General features: G+C 51.7%; 1 protein-coding gene across 6 annotated transcripts in view; it reads right to left on the bottom strand.

Moving 5' to 3' along the window:
- The window catches only part of SZT2 (SZT2 subunit of KICSTOR complex), a 50,073-nt gene that overhangs the window by 4,237 nt on the left and 23,233 nt on the right, over positions 1 to 22,603 (bottom strand). For 4 of the 6 annotated variants that reach the window (XM_039883437.1, XM_039883417.1, XM_039883425.1 and 1 more), the window contains 49 exons: positions 22,491 to 22,569; positions 22,169 to 22,263; positions 21,723 to 21,891; positions 21,420 to 21,534; positions 21,193 to 21,306; positions 20,817 to 20,987; positions 20,560 to 20,651; positions 20,203 to 20,326; positions 19,934 to 20,098; positions 19,639 to 19,843; positions 19,243 to 19,358; positions 18,884 to 19,130; positions 17,821 to 17,962; positions 17,579 to 17,671; positions 17,354 to 17,432; positions 16,957 to 17,250; positions 16,652 to 16,793; positions 16,370 to 16,477; positions 16,217 to 16,280; positions 15,803 to 15,988; positions 15,266 to 15,433; positions 15,093 to 15,180; positions 14,877 to 14,948; positions 14,492 to 14,693; positions 13,586 to 13,685; positions 12,735 to 12,864; positions 10,539 to 10,691; positions 10,353 to 10,455; positions 10,160 to 10,262; positions 9,961 to 10,072; positions 9,177 to 9,295; positions 8,907 to 9,071; positions 8,556 to 8,640; positions 8,241 to 8,405; positions 7,991 to 8,158; positions 7,498 to 7,631; positions 6,902 to 7,068; positions 6,696 to 6,793; positions 6,473 to 6,605; positions 6,221 to 6,351; positions 5,988 to 6,088; positions 5,738 to 5,914; positions 5,266 to 5,533; positions 5,088 to 5,167; positions 4,875 to 5,000; positions 4,549 to 4,748; positions 2,577 to 2,667; positions 2,281 to 2,361; positions 2,124 to 2,198 (listed from right to left, as the gene is read on the bottom strand). In XM_039883437.1, the coding sequence (XP_039739371.1) occupies positions 2,124 to 2,198; positions 2,281 to 2,361; positions 2,577 to 2,667; positions 4,549 to 4,748; positions 4,875 to 5,000; positions 5,088 to 5,167; positions 5,266 to 5,533; positions 5,738 to 5,914; positions 5,988 to 6,088; positions 6,221 to 6,351; positions 6,473 to 6,605; positions 6,696 to 6,793; positions 6,902 to 7,068; positions 7,498 to 7,631; positions 7,991 to 8,158; positions 8,241 to 8,405; positions 8,556 to 8,640; positions 8,907 to 9,071; positions 9,177 to 9,295; positions 9,961 to 10,072; positions 10,160 to 10,262; positions 10,353 to 10,455; positions 10,539 to 10,691; positions 12,735 to 12,864; positions 13,586 to 13,685; positions 14,492 to 14,693; positions 14,877 to 14,948; positions 15,093 to 15,180; positions 15,266 to 15,433; positions 15,803 to 15,988; positions 16,217 to 16,280; positions 16,370 to 16,477; positions 16,652 to 16,793; positions 16,957 to 17,250; positions 17,354 to 17,432; positions 17,579 to 17,671; positions 17,821 to 17,962; positions 18,884 to 19,130; positions 19,243 to 19,358; positions 19,639 to 19,843; positions 19,934 to 20,098; positions 20,203 to 20,326; positions 20,560 to 20,651; positions 20,817 to 20,987; positions 21,193 to 21,306; positions 21,420 to 21,534; positions 21,723 to 21,891; positions 22,169 to 22,263; positions 22,491 to 22,569 (6,595 nt within the window). Of the gene's footprint in view, positions 1 to 2,123; positions 2,199 to 2,280; positions 2,414 to 2,576; positions 2,668 to 4,548; positions 4,749 to 4,874; positions 5,001 to 5,087; positions 5,168 to 5,265; positions 5,534 to 5,737; positions 5,915 to 5,987; positions 6,089 to 6,220; positions 6,352 to 6,472; positions 6,606 to 6,695; positions 6,794 to 6,901; positions 7,069 to 7,497; positions 7,632 to 7,990; positions 8,159 to 8,240; positions 8,406 to 8,555; positions 8,641 to 8,906; positions 9,072 to 9,176; positions 9,296 to 9,960; positions 10,073 to 10,159; positions 10,263 to 10,352; positions 10,456 to 10,538; positions 10,692 to 12,734; positions 12,865 to 13,585; positions 13,686 to 14,491; positions 14,694 to 14,876; positions 14,949 to 15,092; positions 15,181 to 15,265; positions 15,434 to 15,802; positions 15,989 to 16,216; positions 16,281 to 16,369; positions 16,478 to 16,651; positions 16,794 to 16,956; positions 17,251 to 17,353; positions 17,433 to 17,578; positions 17,672 to 17,820; positions 17,963 to 18,883; positions 19,131 to 19,242; positions 19,359 to 19,638; positions 19,844 to 19,933; positions 20,099 to 20,202; positions 20,327 to 20,559; positions 20,652 to 20,816; positions 20,988 to 21,192; positions 21,307 to 21,419; positions 21,535 to 21,722; positions 21,892 to 22,168; positions 22,264 to 22,490; positions 22,570 to 22,603 lie in introns of all 6 variants that reach the window. The other 2 variants (XR_005657409.1, XM_039883430.1) reach the window with 2 other exon arrangements.

Here is a 22,603-nt window from a genome sequence, read left to right as displayed (position 1 = left end):
TACAATTCTGTTTATAGGAAACTGACCATTTTGAAAAGATGGGCCTTTTCCTCTATTCCAGATTCCACTAAAGTCTTGCACAGATTCCCTGATGCAACAGATTCAGTGGTACTTGTTGAGTGTCTACCTGGTACTGTTCTAGGTGCTGGGAAAACACTGGGAAATGGAAACAAACCCCTGCCCTCAAAGAACTTCCATTTAAGCAGAGGAGAAAGAAGATAATAAACATTAGACAGAGTAAAATGAGTACACAGCATGTTAGAAGATGGGTGTTATGGAAAATCAAGTAGTAAAGCAAGGTTAAACAGGGTGGTCAGGGTAGGCCAGGCATGTATTTACTATTAGAAAGTTTTTCCTGACTCCTTTCCATTTCTCCAGCTTTTCCTTAGTACATCATATATTCTCTCTACACTTTTGTACCTGCTGTTCTCTTTGCCTGGAATCCGGCTCTTCCTGATCCCCAAACCTGCCTAACTTCTCCTTATTCCTAAAGCTTCATCTGGGACATCATGCCAAGGCTAGGCCAGGGTGGGCCTCCTTTAATTGATCTGTGAATGAATGAATGAACCACTGATGGAAGAAAAAAGGAAGGCACAGATGGAGCTGATGTTTCTCTTGGTGGAAATCACCATTACTGAAAGTGTATTAACAATTGAATTTGTGGCAGAATCTACATGACCATTTTTTCCTTAGAGGCACTGGGCAAAGGAGTTAATGGGAAAGAAAATAAATGGCTGTAGAAGAAGCAATAGCCTAGGAGTCAGAGTAGCTGCACGATCTCTGGTAAGTCACTGTGGTAGAAGCAATCGCTCTGCTTCAGTTTCCTCCTCTACCATGGAGATAAAGTAAAGGTCTTCATAAAGTTAGAGGCAGACTGATAAATTGCAGTAACCAAGGATGAGCATCAGAGACAGAGACACAGTACTGGCCCCAACTAGCTATGTGCACTGGGGCAAATTACTGAATGGCCATGAACCTCAGTTTTCTGATCTGTACAGTAGGAGTAAAACTCCTCTTCACTTAGTGTATATATTAAGCACTTAATAAACAATAACAATAATAAAGCAATTGAGAACTCTAAGTGGGGTTAGAGATTAGATAAGTAGGGGCAGAAAGAGCCAAGCTAGATGGAGATCAGGGGGCAGGGAAGCCAGAAGGACTTCAGGAAGCTCTGGGTCCTTGCCGCCCAATACTACAGTCAAGTGTGAAAGAGTACCTGCCTGCCCCATAGCTTCCTTTTGGGCACTCTGGCCTGAGTAGGTTCCTGCATATAAAGTCACCAAGCTTTTCTGGATCACATTATCCCATGATGACTGGATAGGTATCCAAACCCAAGTGAAAGGGAACCATCTATAGGCTGGATACGAGCTGTCCAGATATGAGAGGAGTCTGTGTTGTCTGTATTGGAGGGCGACAGACTGGGCCCAGGCAGATTCTGAAATCTCAGAAACTAAAAATGAGGCACGAAGAAGGCACAAGCCCTCACATGACATACAAGGCAACCTGACAGATCTGAACTAACTCAAGCACAGAGGGCTTCAGGTCCCTGACCCCACTCGACCCTCTCATTCTGAGCATTCCTAAGTGCTTGGCTCTCATGGGGTACAGAGGCCCTGCCTTGAGGCAGGTGGAGTCATAAATAACAACTAAGTGACAGGGGTATCTGTGTGGGTGGGAACTCTAGTCCACACTGCAAGTGTTAGTGACTATACTGACAATACCAGGCCGTCTGCAGCTCTAGATTAGGCCAGGACTGCCCATGGTATCGACCTACCCATGTGTCAGCTTACCCACTATGCTCAAATGTCCTGTCTAACCACCTATGGTTATGGATTGACCACAGTGCTAGGCTACTGTCAGTGCCAGAATGACCACAGGGCCAGACAAGCCACTCTGCTAGGATGCCTTCTGCCTTCTCGCTACTGCTGAATACAGCTCTGAACCACCTGCACAAAGACATTGGTGGAATATCCAGTCACCAGAATGGCCAAGGACCTAATCAGCCCACAGCACCAGATCATCACTGGGCTAGATTGCCTATGCACCACTCTTACCGGCCACAGCACACTGGGGATGCATTTACTATGCCCAAGACCCCATATTCCTTTGTCCCCACCACATACCTGAGAGTTGACAGCTTGCCCCATGGGGATTCGGGAACATTCTAGGGCAAACTGTTTGACACAGAAGTAACAGCCCTGGGGAGAGGGTGAAGATGAGGTCAGGAGGGCAAGAGACAGGTGAGTCTGGCTCTCCCCGTTCAGTGCTCCTCCTGCTTACCTGGAATGCCAGCTCTATGAGGATGATGCCCCCAGGCAGTGCCCGTTGCAGGTGGTAGGTGGTCACTGGAGAGCCAGTGCTCTGAAGAAAGGAAAAAGATGGGTTCACGGGCAAAGTTTATGGGTTCACCAGCCTTGGAGCAGGGAAGAAGTTCCTTGGGTTAGTGACTTTAATGGTAACAGGCTGGGATCAACAAATTCAGTCATTATCCAGGGGAAATAATTCAGGCTTAGTAACACTGGTGTCTGGAGCATCACTGACCTCACTGTCAGGGAAGGTATATGATGACATGTTACCTTGGGACTCCCATCAGTCTTGGTTTTAGGGCAGGAGAAGGAGCCCCGACCCTCTGTTCCAAGGACAGCCATGGCCCGTAGTCGGCTGGTGCTGCAGAAAAGGAAGAGGGACAAGAGGATGAGGCAGGCCAGTGGAGTGAAGGATTACAGCTATCAGACTCACAATCCATTTTGTGTGGAATTGTTTTGCAGGAGAGGAAATAGGCCTGGAGAGGGGAAGAACCTGCTCAGGGTACCATGGTGCGTAAGTGACAAGGCTGGGTGGGACCGGAGTCCAGGTCTAGACTAGGGGGCAGGGCTTGCTCCATAGCAGCTGCTGCTTTAAGTGGAAATGCAAGCAGTGTTCGGTGGGGAGGTGGAAACCTCTCTACCAATGAGAGGATGAGGGTAGGGCAAGAGAGGCTGCTCAAAATATGGGGGACATTCATGAGGGGATGGAGATGTCTGCTTACTGGGAGCAGCAGGGGAGGATGGTAGGGGAGAGGGTGATTTATGTCTAAGATTTCATTAGGAAAATTCAAGGAGATGCTTGATGCCTTGTGTAGGTACTTTCCTGAGAAGGAAAACGGGTTCTCTCTTGACTAGGGAATGGCACTTTCAGCATTCCACAGGCCTACTGTTCATTTCTCAACTCAGAGACAAGGGGAGAAGGGAAGCAAGGAATGTATTGTGAACAAGGATAAATAGAAAGGGCCAGTGGGACTCACTCATTATATTTAAGAGGTACAAATTGCCAGAACTCTTGCTAGGGCCGGGGGAGAGGTCTAAGCCTCTGGTGAGAAATGTCCCATTTAATCCTCAAGGAAATAGGGACAAAACCTAACTAGTGACTAGTGATAGTTAAAGACTGGCCTGACTTTAAATTTTGCTCTAGAAACACACCTTTTACCCTAATGTGTCTTTTATTTTTAAAAAAGAATTCAGATTTCTGAGAAGAACATAACTCAATGAAAAGTATGCAAACTAAAGTTTCTCAGAGAAGCTCCTAGAGCTGGGACTTGACTGTCAAGGGCAGCAAGCTGGGCAGCTCGACCTTGGGATGAGAATGAGGGGTAGGGTCCCAGAGATGCATGCCTGTCCTCTCTTCCTAAGATCTGGAAAAGAGGGTGAGGCCTGGGAGGTGGAAAGCTGGTTACAAAAGCGCTAAGGAGTTGGAATTGGCTTTCTGAGCCAAAGTGTCTTAAGGAAGTACAATTACATTTACTAGCTTGAAAAGACATCGAACTGATAACAGAGAGGAGGGAGAAAATAAATTGACAAATCTGGAGACACAAAAGTAACTATAACATGAATGGATGCTTTCCCATTAGCTACTGGGAAGGGGCTGGGAACACAGAATCTGGAGGCTCAGATGTTGAGAAGAGCATAGAGCAGGGTTGCAGAAATGGGGGTTCGATATTTGATATGGGAGGAAAAGGTGATTGTGGGCTTGTCACTGAGCTCTGAGGAGATGGAAGGTGGTGACAGAGGGGCTGCCTACTTTCCTAGGCTCAGACGTCTCACTACTGGACAGCTGAGTGAAAATGGCCAAAAACAGACCAGAGGGCAGTGATACAAGTAGGCTCTGTGCAGGGGTCCTTGGTGAGAAAGACAACTAACCTCAGCAAGGAAATTTCCTGGGCTAGGAACCAAGTAAAATCTCAGGAGAGGTCAGTGGGGTGATCAGGACAGCAATCATTAAGACCCAGGTCCAGAAGCTTAAGAGTGTGTACCAGATCCATGTGTGTGGATTGTGGATGTACACCAGCAGGTAAGCATGTAAGATGTATGTGGGCACAAACTCTGAGAGAATGTATGCAGTTTTGTGTGCAAATGTGGCCATGAGTTCCATGAGACGTGTGAGGTTTACAGAGGTGCATGAGGGCTGCACAGAAGTGTCTGAGAACCTCACGTATGTGGAATGAACATGCACAAGGCCTGAGTTGTCCACATGGGACCTGTGTGAAGAGAGAAAGGGCATGTGAGGCCTCACCTGCGGGTGGGCGAGGGGGGTCGCAGCGGCACCAGCACAAAGCCCATGCTCTGCAGATACTGCACATACTGCTGCAGGAAAGACAGGCTGAGCTCCTTCAGCCAAGGCTCCTCACGCGCGCCCGGCGGAGGCACATCCAAGGACTCACAGCTTGCAGGGGCCTCTCGGCTCCCAGACCCTGACTCAGGGCGATGGCGCCGCTGTAGGAGTGGAAATTAAGGAAGGCTCTACCCACTGTCAACCACCTTACTGGGGGTGGAGGAATAAAAGTCACTGGGAGGTAAAGGGAAGTCCCAGGGGAGAAATCCAGGCGTCTTGAGCCTCACCTGCCCCTCTGGGGGCCCACAGGTCTCCGGGGGCCCATGCAGCCAGGCAGCGGGGTCGAAGAGCAGGGCTGTTGCACAGTAATGCACCAGGCGAGACGACTGCTTCAGGGTCTCCAGCTCCCCAGCCTGGAGAAATGGGGCAGTGAGCAGTAGAGTGGGAGTCAGAGAAGGGTCACAGGATGCTCCTAGAGGGTGCAGGTTCAGGCCACTTACACTAATGGGCATGCTGGCTGGAGCGGAACGCTGCTGCCAGGTTACAAACAGGTTCTCCATCTTCATCTGGCGCTCTAGCTCTGGGGGTTGGAGGCATTAGTAGTGGCCTGCAGGACCTGCCAGCCCCCTTCTTCCCAAACTTCACAGCTTGTCCTGTTGTCCAGCCCAGTGCCCTCACCTCTGCGCTCTGTCATCTTGATCTCCAGGAACTGTTGTCCATGGTAGTTGACAGGATCAGGGGGTCTGGGCACAGGCCCGAGTGAAGAGCTGGGACGGGCAGCTGTGATATCCCTCAGGGCCTCGTCAAAGGGGAATGTGTCCAGGGGTAGGGGGCCCCCACCTCGAGAAGACCCACTCAACCGGCCCTGTTCACGACTCAGAGGGGGGCTTGCACTTCGGATGAGGGTCTCTGCTTCCATGGTCGGCAGTAGGAATGGGTTTGGCTCCTGAGAGAGATGGAGCCTCACAATGGGTTCGTGGCCTTTGCCCTCAGACCTTCACTTCTACCCCATGGTCTCCTCTCTCAGACTCTCCCTCCCAACTACCTCTGCCCTCAGTCTGTCCCTTCTCCCCCTGCTTCTGAGCTGGTACTTCCTTAAATTGACCCCTCAGGAGCCAGAACTAGAGGAGAGCCCCTGAGCAGTAAGCACCTTTTCATCCCGCACTGGGAAGTCCAACTGGCCATAATGATGGAAGAGTCCAAGCTTCTGGCTGAGGAGGCAGAAGATGAGATGGGCACGTGCGTTCTGCCACTGCACGAGTCGAACTAGTGCTCGGCTCAATGTTGCCCCCAGGTCTGGAGCCCAGTTGTAAGTCAGCAGCTGTAGCTAGAAGTCAGGGGTCAGGATCAGTGAGATCACAGAACCTCCTCTCCCACCCAGCCCCTGGCCCCATATCTACCTTCTTGTCCACAACCTCCAACAGCAAGAACCTCTGCCGGGGAGCATTTCGCCCTGAGCTCCCATCGCCTCCTGGCTCGAAGCGCTGCAGGGCTTTGGCAGCTACAGGGTGGGGACAGGGGCACAATGGGGATCTGGAGGTGGATCCCCCTCAATTCCACCCTGCCCCCCGCAGGGTCAGAGACTATTCCATCAGTCACTCTAAACCCAGCATCCCCTAGGCCACGCCCTCACCCTGCTGGGTTGGTCTCCTCCACTGTAAGAAGTTCCTTCCCAGAAGTAGCAGATGCCGCTCAGCTGCTGGGTGGGGAGTTGGGCCCAGTTGTCCAAGTGAACAAGGACTGAAGATGTCTGGCTCTGAACCCCTAGTGGGAGGGAAGGATGTACAGAAAGCAGACCATCCATGCCCCATCCACTGGCCATCACCTCCCCAGGTTTAGGCCTCCACCTCTCCTAACTCAGCCTCCATGAGAACCCCAAACTCACAAATGCTGCTCAAAGATGCGGACACTAGTGTCTCCAGCCATTGAGGTAACCAGAGTAGTGAACTCAGACAGGATAGATGGAAGGAGGAACCGGGACACCATGTAGGTAGAACTCCTGGATACCGAGGCACATCCTGAATCCAGGGCAGAGAAGTCATAATGGGGTTGAGGGATGGGGACCAGGCCACGGGGTTGAAGATGGGAGAGGGAGGCTGGGGTCTCACCAATCTGAACCATGAATTCCATCCAGTACTGAGTAACATGAGCAAACACAGGCTGCAGAGTGCCCACCTCGCCCTCCTCTAGCTGTGTAGTCCGGCGTCTGAAGACACAGCAGAAGTAAGAACCCGTACATGACATGTGTGTATACACAAACCCAGTACTGACCTGACTTTATATCACACCTCCATGACACAACATACATACATACCTTTGTTTCTGGGCTCCAGAATCTGGGCCTGGTGCCCGCTCAGTTCCACCAGGAGTCCGAACATTTTCAGTTTTGTGCCGCCTCCGGCCTCGAGTGTCTTCTGGCCGATCCAGGACAATGTCATCAGTTGTTTTGGGGGAACCCAAGTCCCCAGATTCTGTTTTACTCTAGGGGCAATGCAGTGAATGAGGAGGGGCTTTTGGGAAGGGGAACGGGGTACAGGATGGAGGTATCATGGAAGGGTAACAAGCTGGAAGATTTGGAGGCCCAGGAAGATTTGGAGGCCCAGGTTCAGGCCCTGGCTTCACTGGAGACTGACTAAGCAGTCTTGGGCAGGCTACTCAACTTTCTTGAGCCCTGGCTGCCTCGCTAGTAAAAGCCTTGCTTATCTTGCAAGCTGTGAGAATCTGATAAGAAAAGTGGAGGTGAAGGCACTTAATAAGCTGAGGCTCTCTATCTCAGTGAAAATTTGCCTTGTTCTGCAAACGCCTACCCAAGGGACAGAGTAGTTTTACATAACACATCTGAGGCAAGGCCTATACTAGAGTGTATGGGGAGCATACCAACTTCACCACTTCCCCCCGGTCTCCCATTACCAACATATCCCAGAAGCTACGCCGACCAGCTTTGCTAGGGGGAGTCACAGGCTCCCCAGGACCAGGGCCAGAGGGAAAGGTGCTGGCATGGCCTGCAGGGCTCTTGGTTTCCAATGATCCACTCCTGAGACTTCCTGTGGGCACCAGACGTTAGACTCATGTCATTAACCATCAATCCCCATTCCAGACAACCTAGCCCTAAGACTAGTATGACAGTGACTTACAACTTACTCTGTTAGTGATATGTAGTTGATAGTGCATGTCTGCATGCATTTATGTGAAGTGAGTTCCTGAGGATATTTCCCTAAGTGGGTGACCCTAAACATACATACATTTCTCCCAGTGTATCACCATGCTGAGAGAAGGTAATAGACAGCCATGAGTGTATATTTCAGATGGAGCCTCTGTGATGCCTTCCCAAACCCCCAACTTTGCACCATCATTTGAAATACCATCTTGCCTGGATCTGTGATGTTCTCTGGCCCCCACATACCTGGGGACATGTCCTCTGTGCATAACGAGGCTGGCAGCAGCCGCAGCTCCATAACGGCATCAGCCAAAGCCTGGCGAGCTGCTCCTCGGAGTTTCTCCTCCAGCTGCACAATACTGATGTTCCCCTTTTCCCATACATCCAGTCGAAGCCGTGGGGCTCCACTGTGAGCTAAAGAACGGCAGTCACTCGAGGATGCCCCTAGTTCCCGTAGCATTAACTGAACTCCCCTCCTCTGACCAAGCTGCCTCACCTGAAGAACTGTCTGGCATGACTGGGCAGCGAGTGACCTGGGTCAGCTGCTCAAATTCCTCCTCTTGCATTAGATCTGGGGGCCCCGGAGAAGAGGGGGGCCATGATGCCAGTGAGATGGGGGCCCCTCCCTCATCCACGAAAGCTAGAGTGATGCAGGCGACTCCTGGATGAAAATCCACAGGAAGACTCAGGTCTGGGACTTTCAGACCCCCAGCCTCATCACCAGGTCCCCCTCACCTGCAAGGCTGGGAAAGGCCCTTTCAGCCATGAGACAGGAAAAGTTTCCCACATCTGGTAGTGCCCTGCACTATACCTTTGCCCCCAGTGCCCTGTCCACCAGGCTTGTTATACAAGTAGATATCCAAGTCGAGGAGGCTGCCCTGTGGTGGGAGTGGGTGCTGGGGAGAGAACAGACAGACACAGACCACTAAGACTAGGCGAATGGACAAAAGCCATCAAGGAATGGGTATCTATAGTTGGGAATGGGGGACAGGTACACACAGAAACACAGGAAGACACAGGTAGACAAAGGTGTCTACACAGATCCATGGGCAAAAGTGCATATAGGACATCTGTAGAAATGGTTACATAGCGTAGGTACGTGTGGGGCAGGGTGCAGGGAGCTGGGTGTATGGGGTGTGAAGAGAGGTGGGTGAAATCTCACCTGGAAGTGGTTCCGGCTATTGCTGTCTGTGTACTTGGGAGAGTGCAGGAAGATGAGCAGGTTCTGCCGCAGGTACCAGGCTAAGGCAGGAAGCCAGGGCCTGCAGGAGCAGGGCAGGGCCAGATGCAGCACCTCTGAGGGGAGACTTCCAGGGGGCTGGATGAACTGCAGAGAGTGGGAAGGGGAGTCAGAGATGCATGAAGAGGTTCCAGTTGAAACTGTCCCTGTGCTTGTGGCTGTGCCATGTAGGGAGTCTGGGAGGGAGCTGACCTCCACATCAGCTGGTGTCAGCTTGCAGTTCCGAACAAGCATGACCGTGATGACATCCAGAGTGGCCTCATCCAGGCGCCGACGCAGAACCCGCACTAGCTCATCTGTGATCTCGGGACCTTGACATAGCCATGATGGGAAGGTGGAGACACTAGCAGAGGATTCAGCTACCCCAAACCAGCCCATAAATCCCAGACTCGAACATTCTCCCACACTCCAGAGGTAGCCAACACTAGGTTCTAGTTCTGCCAAGCTACTCATTGTGTGACTGTGGACAAGTAAGTCTTACTTCTCAAAGCCTCAGTACCCTTGGCCATAAAATGGGAATAACAGCATTTACCTCATATGTACCAATCTTAGCCTAAGACCTAGTACACATTAACTGAGTCATAAATATTAGCTGGAAAATACAGTTGCCCAATAGACATCTCAGGCTCAAGATTTCTCTAACTGAACCCATCATCCTCATCTCAAACCCATCTCTGGTATCCAGCCAGTGAGACCATCGTCTATCCACACAATCACCCAGGCTAGATACCTGAGTGTCAACTTTAATGACCCCTCTTGCCCATGTTGCATGCATTTTTATCAGCTATAAGTCCTACCCTCTAAATATCATAGCTGTCAGTCCTTCCCCACCCAGTCATACTTGAAGGAAGCACAAAGCATAGCATAAGTAGGAAGTAGGAAGTAGGAAGTTTGGAGTAGGAAGGCTCCAAAGAGGTCCCAGAGGATTCTGGAACCTCATCTGGTCACTCTCCTACCCCATCCTTGCAGTTCTTACCTGCCTGCCCTACGCCATGTACCAGTAGCTGGATATGTCTGTCCACTTGGCCCACGGGACGAGCAGCATCTGCACTGCGGCTAGAAGCCATGTCCAAGGGAGAACGAGGACCCTGCAGGGAAACTCTGGTCAGGGCCTGGCTCCAGGGAGCAAAGTCTGAGGGAGCACAGGGCATCAGGGAATGGGGGGTGATACATGCCGAGGCTTCCTCAGAGATGGGCTCCTGGCTTCGAGACAGAGCTAAGGAGGGGGGCAGAGCATCGCCTTCCCATGGCCGCTCACTGCAGGACGTCTCCAGGAGCCTGGGAAAGAGTAGCAAGGTCTTTGGACATAACTCCTCTTGCGTTATCCTTAGCCTCATGTTTTACCCCATCTTCCCAGGGCCCACCTACCGAAGATAGTACACAGCCTTTGTTGCTCGCTCCTGATAAACAAACATATTCTTCCGGTTCACCACAGAGAATGCATTGAGCACAGAGCGCAAGGCCTGGATGGCTGTGGGAGTAATGGGGGTTCAGGAAACTCCTTTCTCTGGTTCCCCCTCCACACTCCACCTGCCCTCTCATGCCATCACATACCCCGAGAGACCCCCATGCTGGGCCCCATTTTGAGGCGTGAATGGACTCGAATCACGGTTCCCCACACAACATCACAAGAAAAATGGCCAGGAACAAACTGCATTGTGGCTGCTAGGTATCCTCGGGGTGCACAGCTCTCATCAGCAGCATAATCTGATGGAGGGAAGGAAGACATTGGATCAGAAAGAGGACACAGCCCTCTGCCCTCATGGACTTCTCACCTGTAAACTGGCCTCCTCATCCTCACTCCCCCAGCTCCTCGGCCCTCCTACCCTGCAGGGGAAAGATGGTCATTTTGGGTAACAAGGCAGGGCCATGCTCTTGGAAAGAAGCCATAGTACAAAGGTTTTCAGAACTACCTAAGGGAGATGTGGTACAGGAACTAAGAAGAGGTATCAGGAATGGCAACGCATGAGAAAATCCTGAAAGTAGTGCCGGGACACTCAAATCTTGTCACAAAGTATGTATGTACGCACGTAGGTATGTGTGTGTGTGTGTGTATGTATGCCCCGTCTGTGTACTCATTAGGAGTTGCAACAATAATCCTATTAAAACGAAAAGTATGATTGCTTACATGCACCTACTGCAGAGTGGGGAAGACTACGTCCTGCGCTTTGGAGGACAGCTATCCCAAAGAACGCAAAGAGTGGTGTGGCAGTATGCAAGAGCCTATGGCCACAGTCCAATGCCTTGTTCAATCCTTTCCAGGTTTGCAGGTTGACAAGGAACCTTTCAGTCAGCCAAAGGTGGCAATTTAGTTTCCCAGAGAAGCTGCTGTCAGATGTGAGCTGCATGTAGGAAACCCAGAGGTCTGCAGTCTGGAATGAAATGCTGGTTGCTAAGGTTTCAGCGGAACCACATGGAGAGACTAAAATGAGGAAGGGCTGTGTTTGGGTTCTGACTGGTCTTACATCTCAGGCTGCTGGAAGTCATTGTAAAGAAAAAGTGCTGGGCTGTCCTAGCTCATGCTCAATTTGCAGAAGATGCTATCAAAACCCTGGGAAGCCCACTAATTACGGGAATTCTGCTTTGATATGGAACACATCCCAGGATGTGCTGAGAGATGCACTCTTTGGAACTGTCAGAAATGTTCATCTACAGACTTGCTGAGAATGTTAAAATTAAGGAGTGGTTTGATTTTACTTTTAAACCAGAAGGGAGAACTGCAAAGAAATAGCATGATTTGGCTTTCCTCTATGAGTTAGGGGGAGAGGTCATCCGGAGTAAGAGAAGGGAGCAGAAGTGTGGAGACTTTAATTACCATCTCAGGTAGATTACCATGTTTCCTAACAATGATCAGAAATCTCAGAAATCCCAAAGGAGCCCTGTGTCTGCCTGTCTGGAGGGACAATCACAAGGCAAATCTTCCTATTGGGTCTCAGACTCCACCCTTCTTGTCTCTCACCTATGAACTGGCATGCTCATTCACTGCCACCCCTACCTCCACCCTCACCTAGTCTATTCCCCTAGAAGGGAAAGATGGTCACTTTAGAAAACAAGGCAGAGCCAGGCAAAGGTATGCCCTTAGGAAGACAGGTCACTGCCAGCCCCTGCCTCTTCTATGAACCCTTCTCTCCTGTATTCAGTTTCTCCCTCTCTACCGACTTTTGATGTGGAACATAAATGTGCTCAAGTCTCTACCTTATTTTTATTTTATTTTTTTTAGGTGAGGCAACCCTTGGTTGACCTCACACATTGCAAGGACCTTGTCATCTTATAATCCCTTTTTTATGTTTTATGCCTACAGCACCTGGTCTTCCTAGGTGGTCTCCCATCCAAGTACTAACCAGGCCTGACCCTGCTTAGCTTCTGAGAGTCTCTACCTTATTTTAAACTTCCTGCCTTGCCCCTCATTTCCTTTAGTTCCTGCCATATCTATTTTGTCTCTCCCTTCACTGTCAACCTACTTGAAAGAGTAGTTCTTCTCAGCTCCACCTATCTAACATCCTTTCACTTTCAATTTCCTCTTGTTTATATTCCCATCTCTCCACTGAAAGCACTTTCACTAAGTCACTGAGGGACTTGGAACACTCAAATCCAGTGATCCTTTCGTCTCCTCTCTTCCTCACTCTCTGTATTACTTGGCGCCGATGACGAAGTAATGATGACTCTGCCCTCAGCTTCTCACCAAAGACTTCGAGACAGGAAAAGGCAACAGCGCCCCTTTGCGGGGAGGGCTCCGGGGTGGGACCTCACCATCGGCGGGCGGTGGGACCCGCGGACGGGAGTGGAAGGGGGTCTCACTGCGCCACAGGTCTTCTTCGCTCTCGGCCACCAGGAGAGAGTTACACACGTGACTGTCGTGGAGGTCCTGAAGCAGCAGCCGCTGGGAGAAGAAGTGAAATATCAGGGACCCGGGATCTTCCCTCATCAATTGGTGGTGGTGGTGAGAGGTGATCACAGGCCAGAGAAAATGCCCACTATCACTGGGGGTCACAGGTCAAGCAGAGCATCAGTAACCACTGGAAAGTCGGAGACAGTGTCTGACAGTCGGGGTCGGGGTTCTGAGCACTGAAACCACAGTTAAGAGCACCTGTCCCTGCTCTTTGCCAGAATCTGTTCGCTATCCTTCAGTTCTCGGCTTAAAAAATTACTTCTAAGAAGCTTTCCCTGACACTTCAGATGGTCAGATCCTGTTATATGCTCTCACGGCAGCCTCTATAGTCTTAGATCTCTATAGAAGTCTTTGTAACAAATAATTTGTATGATTTAGTTGTTCAATGTCTATTCCCTCCTTGACACAAGCTCCAGAGAGTCAGGGTTTCCCTGTCTTTTTCACTATCATATCCCTAATGCTAGCATAATGCAACGAGAAGGAATATCATAGTCCTTGGGAGGGTATGAGAGGAACCCACAGTGCTCGGGGTGGAGGGTTAGGGAGGATTCCCTAGTTGTGGGGAGTCTGAGGAGTAATAGCATCCTAATAACTAGGGAGTCAAAGAAAACATCCATCATCAATAGACTCTGGAGGTCGAGTTCCTAGAAACTCCTTCCTCATCTGGGCTGTGTCTAATACCTAGAGAGCACTGTCCCTGGCTGTCCCTTACCTGGTTGACCTCCCTGCAGATCTCTCCAACTCGCCTCACCAGGAGCTGGTGCAGGTGGCGACACTCAGTGCCTGGCCCCCCATCCTCTCGAATGAGGCTCCTAGGGAAGGAGAGATGGATGAGATACAGAATTGCAGTGGGGAGGATGTAGGAGGGGGCGTCATGGGAACTAGAGCCAAGAGAAACCATGAAAATGAAGTAAGACTGGACAAAGGAAAGTAAACATGATGGGAAGTGGGTGAGATGGAATTCTCAATAGCAACTCTAGAAGCCTAGGCTCCACGCTTGCCTCACTGGCCTCCACATGGGTATCACACTGAGGCTTCCATCATGCAGCTCACTTCTTCATTATTTTCAGATCTTCTTTATCAGAATTGTGCTCTTCCCTTTTCTCAATCCCACCCACCCCCAAGATAGATATAGCAGGATTTAACCAGATGCCTAAGTATTAATCCTGGCTCTGCCTCTTTCTCACCGTGACCTTGGGGAAATACTTATTGGTGCCTGAGTTTCTTCATTTATCCTGTAAGGATAATAATACTTGGTAGGGCTGTTACATAGATTAAATGAGCTGATCCAGGTAAAATGCTAGTAAGCATTTGTTAAATATTGCTTATTAATCTTTATTTTTATATATCAACTTCTGAAGCTGCTGAGATGTAGATGCCCTTAATGCTCGGCTAGGAGCCAAATCCCATCAGCTTTTCAGCTCCTTTAGGAAAGCAGAGTGACATGGTTTGCTACAAGCTGTGGGAAGTGGTCAGGACACCCAACCTTAGAATATAAGTCAGACCCCTGCCCAAATCCTGTCCCATGTCTTATTTTTTAACAACATTCGAGAGGGGTGTGGGACCAAGGAAAAGATGCTAGCATCAGTCAGAGTGCGGTGTCCAGGCTTCTACTGACCGTGCATGTGCATACACTTCCACACGATCCTGCAGTATCCGTACGATGAGCCAGAAGTCAGGCAGACAGGGCCCGGGGAGGCCTGAGAGTGAAGGCTGTGGAGGTGCCGGCCCGGGCGGGATTCGCAATGTGAAGGGGGCCTTCTCGCCCAGGGTCTCGTTGGGACCCTCACTGTCTGAGCCACTGCTGCCACCATCATAACCTGTGGCAAGTGTGCCAAAGTTTGAGCCCACCTTTATGCTCATTTGAGCCTCCAAGTGCATCAGGCTCAAATGGGCCTATCCAGGTTATTCCCTTCTAATGTCCCCTGCCCAGACCTTTCGTTGTGCACCCCTAAGTCCACTTCCCGTCAGCTTAGAGTCCTTCACCCCCTGCCCCAGCTTACCTAGGTGGTCTGAGTCCACACTGCCCTGACTAGACATGAGGCTTAGTCCCCGGCTGGGCCCAGGCTGTCTCCCTGGGAAGAGAAGGGAAATAAATGCCTAGAGCCTCTCTCAATCCCACTTAAGACCACCCTCAAAAAATGGAAGCAGAGCCAGGGATGTTAAAGTCCAAGGTCCTGGCACCAAGTCCAAGAATTACTGCCCAACTCCTCCCTTACCTCCCTGTGGCAAGCTGGGCAGAGCGATGAGGGAGGGGCCCTCAGAATCCTCTGGGGAACCAGGGCCTTGAGGACTGGCTGTCAAGGCCTAAGGGGAGGAAGTCAGGACTGAGTACAGGCCCCCTACACACCACTAACCCTGCCATTCCCAGGTCGGCCCAGGAAAGACTCACCTCTCCTTCAATGCCTTCGGTCCTGTCCTCGTGGCTGTGCCAAGCCCAGGCTGCTGAAGGCAGCACCCCATGGGACCCACCTGGCTGTTGGCCAACTGCCACAAAGAAGAAGCCACTGTCAGGGTCCTCAAGGAGAACATGGCCAGGGAGGTGGAGACGGCGGAACTCCTGGAGAACGGGGAACCAAGGCCAAAATTTAGGTAGGAGCAGCCCCCCTTATTTGTGGTACCCCACACTTTCTCATCAGACCCTCACAACTACCTCATAAAGCAGACGCTAGCATCTTCATTGCTGAGGAATAAAACGGTTCAGTGACTTGCCTAAGCTTCAACTGGCCAGTGGCAAGGCTGGAAGCTGGATCTCTTTCAACTTAGTTGGGCGGCTAGGCATGGGGTGAGGGACAGACCATGTGGTAAGGAGGTGGGCAGGAGGATAATCCTAGGACTCAAACCAAGAGAGGGCCTTCCAGTTCTGTATCTGCAGTCCAGGGAGTGATGGGTCCCAAGGTGACCAGGAAGTGTTCTGAGGGCAGCATACCTCCTTGAATTGTGTGAGGGAACGCTCTGGCCCAAACACAAAACTCAGTGGCAGAGTTTGACGAAGGCAGGTGGAGCGTCCAGGAGAGCTATGGATATGGGCAGCTGCGCGGTGCAGGGCAGGGCTCTGGGGGATGCCCCCTCTTCGGAGAGCCCCTACCATCTCATCCTCCAGCAACCAGCGGATCTACAGTCAGTGGGAAATACAGGAAGTGATGAAAGGCAACTCCCTTGCTGATAAGGGCATGATCTCACTCCTAGACTAGAAGATACTAGAAGATACTCTGCCTCACAGACTGAGGGATGCCTCACTTTGATCCTAAAGAGGTTGCCTTACCTAACTGATATGATGGAAAGGGTATCAGTTACAGTGTTGAGGGGCTGTCTCGTAGGTTGGAGGAGGAAAGACCCTCACCTCACTCATGGTGGTCTCAATAGCCAGTCTGTGGGGTGTAGCCAAATTGGACAGTCCTGGATGCCTAATAGGAAGAAAGGTTTAGACACTGATATCTAGAAAATAAAACTGAGGTGGGCAGCAAGGAACTCTGAGAGGGAAAAAAGGAAATACCTGTCTTCTTCCGGGGGTGGCAGTGGGGGCCCCAGGCCATCATCCGATCTCAAAGATGATGGTTGCCCTGGGGATCGTGGGAATGAAGTACTGCTCTCAGATGTTGACCTGAATAGGGTGGGGGCAAAGGTTAAGGACCAGCAGCTAACATCCTCCCAAGACCTCCTCAACACTCCTTTCTTAGAATACTTCAGGTGCCCTTAGTCCTCAAGTGCCCCTAGATGCCCGATGGTTCCCCTCCCCCAACAAGGACCTAGGCCCCCCCACCAAACGCTGCCACACCGGTGGTGCTGAGGGTCCGAGGTTGTGGGGAGCTCCACTTCCAGAGGTAAGGTCAGCACAAAGACATCCAGAGTGACACTAAGGTCCTTCAGGGGTACTCGGCCCCCAATGGGGGGACCCTCCAGACTGGAAAGCACATGGCCTGGGAGAGAAGAAAAGTTAGGGGTTGCTGGGGGCCCCAGGACAAGCATAGATTCTAAGTTCTCAGTGTTTAAGAGTTATACTTGCAGACTCTCCCCAAACCCCAGGCAGGTAGGCAAGCTGTACTGGGAACTGTGGCCCTCCCCTGGGCACCTCAAACTCACCCAGGCAGGTGGGAAGGCTGCACACGGGTACTGAGCTGTGCTGCCCACGCAGCCGCACGGAGCATGTGAGGTGCAGGAAGAGTGGTGGCAGGTCATGCATGAGGATCTCAGGCCCAGTGGGTGAGTCACCCCCCAGGATACTGAAGGAGTCTTCATCAGGGTTCACAGTGTCTGCATCTGACAGTGAGGCAGAATCTAGCCCAGCAGGTCCCAGATCTGGCTCACGGCTCTCTCGGTATTCCACCTCCAGCTCTGGGTCACTCTCAGTGACCACACAGCCAGCAGATGTGTCTCCTAGGGATGCATGTTTCGTAGTCAATGGGAGATGTTGGCAATAAAGGCTCCTGAATCCTGGCTTGTAGCAACCTTCCCCACCTCTAGCCACTTGCCCGCACACCTTCTTCTCCCATGAGCTCGGCCTCTGAAAACTCCAGGTCACTGACTTTTCTATCTACTGTGTCCCGTGGGCCCTCATCCTGGGCAAGAAAGAACTTTAACGCTTGATCTAAGGCAGGACAAGAGCCACATTCGGGACTCAGGAAACCAAGAGTCAAGAGGATCCAGGTGGACCAAGTGGGACCTCTAGGGCTACAGGAAGGAGGTAAGAAAGAAAGCCACTTACCTCTCGCCTGCTGCACGGAGGGCAATAGAAGAAGTAGTGGGGATTAGAGGGCACTGTGCGGAAGTGGAGACCACTTATCTCCAGGAACTTCTCCTGTTTGGGAGTTAGAAGGAGGCTATATTGTCAGCCATTCCTCAGAACACTACCTGCTAGCCTAGAACACACCCCCAACCCAGGAGAGAACACGGCCTCCTTGTGCAGGCAGGACTCCAACCCTCTCCTACCCTTTCCAAGCTTCCTACCTGGATGAGGTTATGAAGGGCATCATGTGCCTCTCCTCTGAGCTGGCAGACATCTGTCAGAGAGATCTCCAGGCCAGGGTCTGGATTGCCAGGAACACGGGTGCTCTGAAACTCAGGCTCACTTAGGTCCTCTGTCTCTATGCTGAGTAGTCAGGGTGGGGTGGGGGGTGTTGAAGTGTTAAGAACCACTGAGTCCTAGAGAAGCCTGCTTCCCAACTGGGAGCAGCACATACCTGTCTGTCTGTCTCTAAGAAGGGTGTCCAGCACAAATGCATGGGCAGTAGAGAGGCAAGGAGAACCAACCAACCCATTTGGGCTTGAACCTCCAAGTTTATTAAGTCTGGACATTTATATGAAACAGGAATGGGTAAAGATGACTCCCAGTTTTCTGACCTGGACCACTGGGAGGAGGGTGATATTATTCACCATGGATGGAAAAATGCAGGTGGAGAAACAGGGTTTGGTGGGAAGAAAATTCATTTATTTGGGGGGCATAAAAGGTGGGGGAATCTAGAGCTCCAGAGAGGAAACCAGGCTGGAGTTCCCATCTGGGCATCACTCACCCCTCTGCCTCTTCTGTTTCCCCAATGCTAATAAACTGCACACACCAGACACACAGCTGTCTCCTTCTTGCCTTTCTCCCTCCCTTCAGTAGGGACCTGCTGTGCCCCTCAGATGAGCTGGGCACTCAGCAGTGGGCAAAAATAGTTTTTGCCTCTATGAAACTCACAGATCAGTTCGGGGGATCATTACTATTGTATGAATGTCCTTCAGAACAAGCTTCTACTTTCACTGATAGCAACTGGCAACTCCCTACCCCTAACCCAGCTTAACACTCTAAACCAGAACAGGAGAGATGGAGAGAGCCAGGAGGGGGACTGCTCCCCATATTCAATAGGAGAAAGAAGTCGGGGTAGGAGGCAGGAAGCCAGCAACCAAGAACTAGTGTCTCTCTGGTGCTTGAGTGCTACCTTGCCTGGCCATTCCCTGGGGTCAAAAGATCCCAGTTCATTGGAACTTTGTCTGTGTGCCCCCTTCTACATTACTCCAGGACAATCCTAACCTGGACTCAGAAGCCAGGACAGCTCGTTCCCGAGGCTCGGGGCCCTCCTCAATGCTGCTGCTGAAGGGCCCAGGGCTGAGAGGACCAGGGCTTGGGGGTGCATGAGGCAAACCCCGAGTGTGTCCACAGAGTGCGAGCAGAAAAGGGGTGATGTCTACTTCTTGTAGTAGCTCCTCACAGGCATCCACTGCCATCAGCAGGTCCTGGGAGGTCACACTCTGTGCTTGCTGCAAGGTCCGGAACAGCCCTGAAAGTGAAAGGGGCCATGAGGATCAAGCTCTGGAAGGGGCTCCCCAGTCCTAGTCCCTGTAATCCCTGTATCTCCTCCTTGACGCCCTCTCCTGTGGCTTCTCACTCACCACGGACGTAGCATCGCTGAGCATGCTCCTGTAGCAGGGCACAATGGTTGGCTGCCTCCTTATACCTAGGCTCCATCCAGGCTGAGGAGGGGGAGGGCTGGTCAAGGAACTGAGTCCTAGGAATGGGAGGAAAGAGAAAGCTTGACCAACTCCCCTCAGTGACACTTGACTCACCATCCACCCACATACCAGTGGAATGTCCACAGGTCCCAATGAATGTATTCACAGCCCAGCAAGTTCAACTAATTTGCTGAAGGAAGCTCAGCAAGGAGTCAGCAGGACATGGCTAAGGAGCTGAGTTCCTGCTACTGACCATCGACCTGTCTGTCCATAACCCTAAGTGTGTACCTGAGCTTTAGCTGGGCAAGGACCTAGGTCAACGTTGAGGGCACTCACCGGAAGATTACGTCTCGGGGCGCCTGAGGGGGCTGTATGCCAACCATTTGCTCCCTCAGAGCTTCCAGGGCACAGCTATAGATGAAGACAGGACACCGAGTCCGGGGCCCATCTGCACCCTCTGTCTGTGGAGCCTGACGCCCAGTGTAGGCCTGTAAGTCCCGACGGAAGGGTGGGCTCAGCTCTCCTGGATTGTGGGCACTGTCTGTGAGAAGAGGTGTCATGTGATGTTCATCCCCTCTATCGGTTCCCATTCTTGCTCCTGCTTAACTGACTTAAGAGTCAGCAGCCTTACCGCCAGCTGGGGTGACACTGAGGATGGGAACTTGGGCCTTTGTAGCCCTGACCCCAGTTCCTCCCAGATCTTTAAAGCTGGAGGCCCCGCTCCAATCCCCAAATTTAGGCTTTGTCTCCTCTTGTGAGGGTCCCTCTAGGCCATAGGCAGCCAGATGCTGGACATCTGAAGGGGAAAAAAGAGACATAAATCATAGCTGCCTGGTGGCCCAGTGAGGAAGCTTGGGGTGTGTATCTGAGGAGCTAAAGAAGAAGGTCTGTAGTTGGTACCTGAGAAGGTAGTTGGGAGGAAAGTCAAAAACACATGCTGGGGGGTCATAAGCCTTGCATAGCAGCGCCACTGAGGGGGTTGGCCCGAGATGAGAGGCTTGAGAGTTTCAGGAGGGCCTACACTCTGTAAGAGATAAAAAAAATTAGAGCAATTTATAAGAGACCACCCAACCCCTGCTCCCTTCCTCCACCTTAGAGGATATATGTTAAAAGATCCAGAGCAAAGGGAAATGACAGAATGCTGTCTTTGGCAGGAGGCATTTAGTATCCACAGTGATGTAAAGTTGGGGTATAAATGTGTAATGATGGAAGGAGATCAGTATGAAAAAGGACTCAAGGAGATGAATCAGTGCTGACCAGTGTAGGAAAAGCCGAGTCTCCAGTCGCCTGAGTGCTGACTGATTGATCCTTCAGGATCCCATGGCCCCCCACTGGTGGCCCCTCTGGACCTATAATGGGGGTAAACATGAGTAGAAAAGGGCGAGGCCAGAAGAGAGGCAGGGCTCTGAGGTGAAGCAAGGAGACCAAAACCTAAAGACAGAAACCACCCTGTGGGGTAGGGAGAAAAGGGTCTGTGCCAGAATCTGGTATTAGGAAAGAGGTGGGGCGCTTACATGGACTGTGGCAGGTCCGCCGTAGCACCTCACTCAAGAAGGCAGCCTGGTCAGTGGTGCTCAGAGGGATCTCCCGGTCACTCAGCTCCTGCCCCAGGCAGCTGTGCAGCAGGCACAGCACCATGTCGTTGGCGGGACAGGGCCCCTCGGCGAGAGGAACGCCCTCTGGCTCTGCCCGACACACACTCCACTCAGCATCAAGAGCCTCCTGCTGCCCAGTGCCCTGACCAGCACAGCCCCTCCTTCAGCCTCCAAGCCTCCTCCGGCCCCCATCACTCATCTGCTGGTTCACAGACTCATTTGCTCTCTATGCTCTAATACGCCCAGGCTAATTGGCTCCCTAGGTGTGGGGTGAGTGGGTACGAAGTTCACTCACCTCTGGAAAGCAGAAAGAAGAACATTTGGAGCTGCTGGCACTGAGGCAACAGTCCCATTAGGTCAAAATGAAAAGGGATCTCATGGACACAAGTGTCTCCTCCCTGGTCCAATCCTAGGAGGGAAGTAAGGAAGATAAGAAACACAGTGAGACCAGATTTCCTGTCTATGGTTGCCTTCTTCCCACCCGCTCCCCTGCTACACCCCAGGGGTGACTTCCCCACTGACCATCAGAGACCCTTGGCTCTGGGGGTAGGGGACTCCATTCCTTGCTCTGGCACAGCTGTATCAGGTATTCAAAGCTCAGCATGGAGCCTATGCAGGCAGCATCCCGAGGGTGGAGCTACAGAAGGAATAGCAAGGTCAGGAGTCAGCCCGTCCTAGCCCACAGACACTGGCCTCCGGCTCTCAAGGAAGCCCACAGAGTCACAGACATTCAGAACACGGAGATTAAGTACCACAGGCTGTGGTACTCTCAAAGGGATGACACCCAACCTGGTAAGGGGTGGGGGTACTTCTGAGGTCACTCACAGCTCTCGGGATCTCAAAATATGTCAAGTCCCGGAGGTGCTTCCAGCTCTCAGCGCCAGGTCCCACTCGCCCATATTGCGGCTCCACCCACACCTCGGTGACCAGATTGAGCTCTGAGTCTCCCTCCAGGGCCTCCACCTCCACATCATTATCATCATCTGTTGAGAAGCTAAAGGAAGAAGGGCCCTGAGCCTGGGAGAGAAGAGAGTCCAATCCATGACAACATGGCAGGATCCAGTCCACGGAGAATAGGAAGATGGCGTACACAAGAAGGACAGCCACAAGCTGCATGTGGCCTTACTGGATCTGTGCCTGCCTGAAGAAGCATCTAAAAACAGCGGCCCCTTCCCCAACTCCCTCAGGTATGGGAGACAGAATTTCAGAGGACAGTAGTGAGGAGGGGGAATGTGGAGAGAGGCAGCTCTCCAAGAGGGGCCTGGTCTCACCTGTCCTTGGTAGAGGTGGAATGTGGGGGGAAGAGGATGTACTGGACAACACATGTGTGCCTCTCTTCCACTGTAGCCTGCCCCAGGGGCTCATTCTGGGGGTAGAACAGGAGATCCTGGGCAAAGCTGGGCAGAGACCTGACCCTGCCCAGCTCTGGCCCTCATAACTTTAGTCCCCTTGACACACTGTGCTGGGACTGGCATTAGGTCTTGGCTCCTATGCCCAGAGGGTCCCTGTGAGGCAGTTTCCAGCAGTTCCAACCCAACTCAGAGGCAAATGTCCCTGGGATGATGACGAACTTTGGTGGAAGGTGGTACTTACCTGAATTGGAAGTTCCAGCACCATGTTGATGATTCCTTCCCCGCTGCAGGCAAAGTGGAACCCTTCAGAGAGTCGGACTCTGAAGCCCCATAGAGGGGGAAGGGCAGAATGAC

The sequence above is a fragment of the Pteropus medius genome, unplaced genomic scaffold (genome assembly GCF_902729225.1).
Source record: "Pteropus medius unplaced genomic scaffold, Ma_sr-lr_union100, whole genome shotgun sequence".
Classification (NCBI taxonomy): Eukaryota; Metazoa; Chordata; class Mammalia; order Chiroptera; family Pteropodidae; genus Pteropus; species Pteropus medius.
This window is presented reverse-complemented; position numbering and strand designations above follow the sequence as displayed.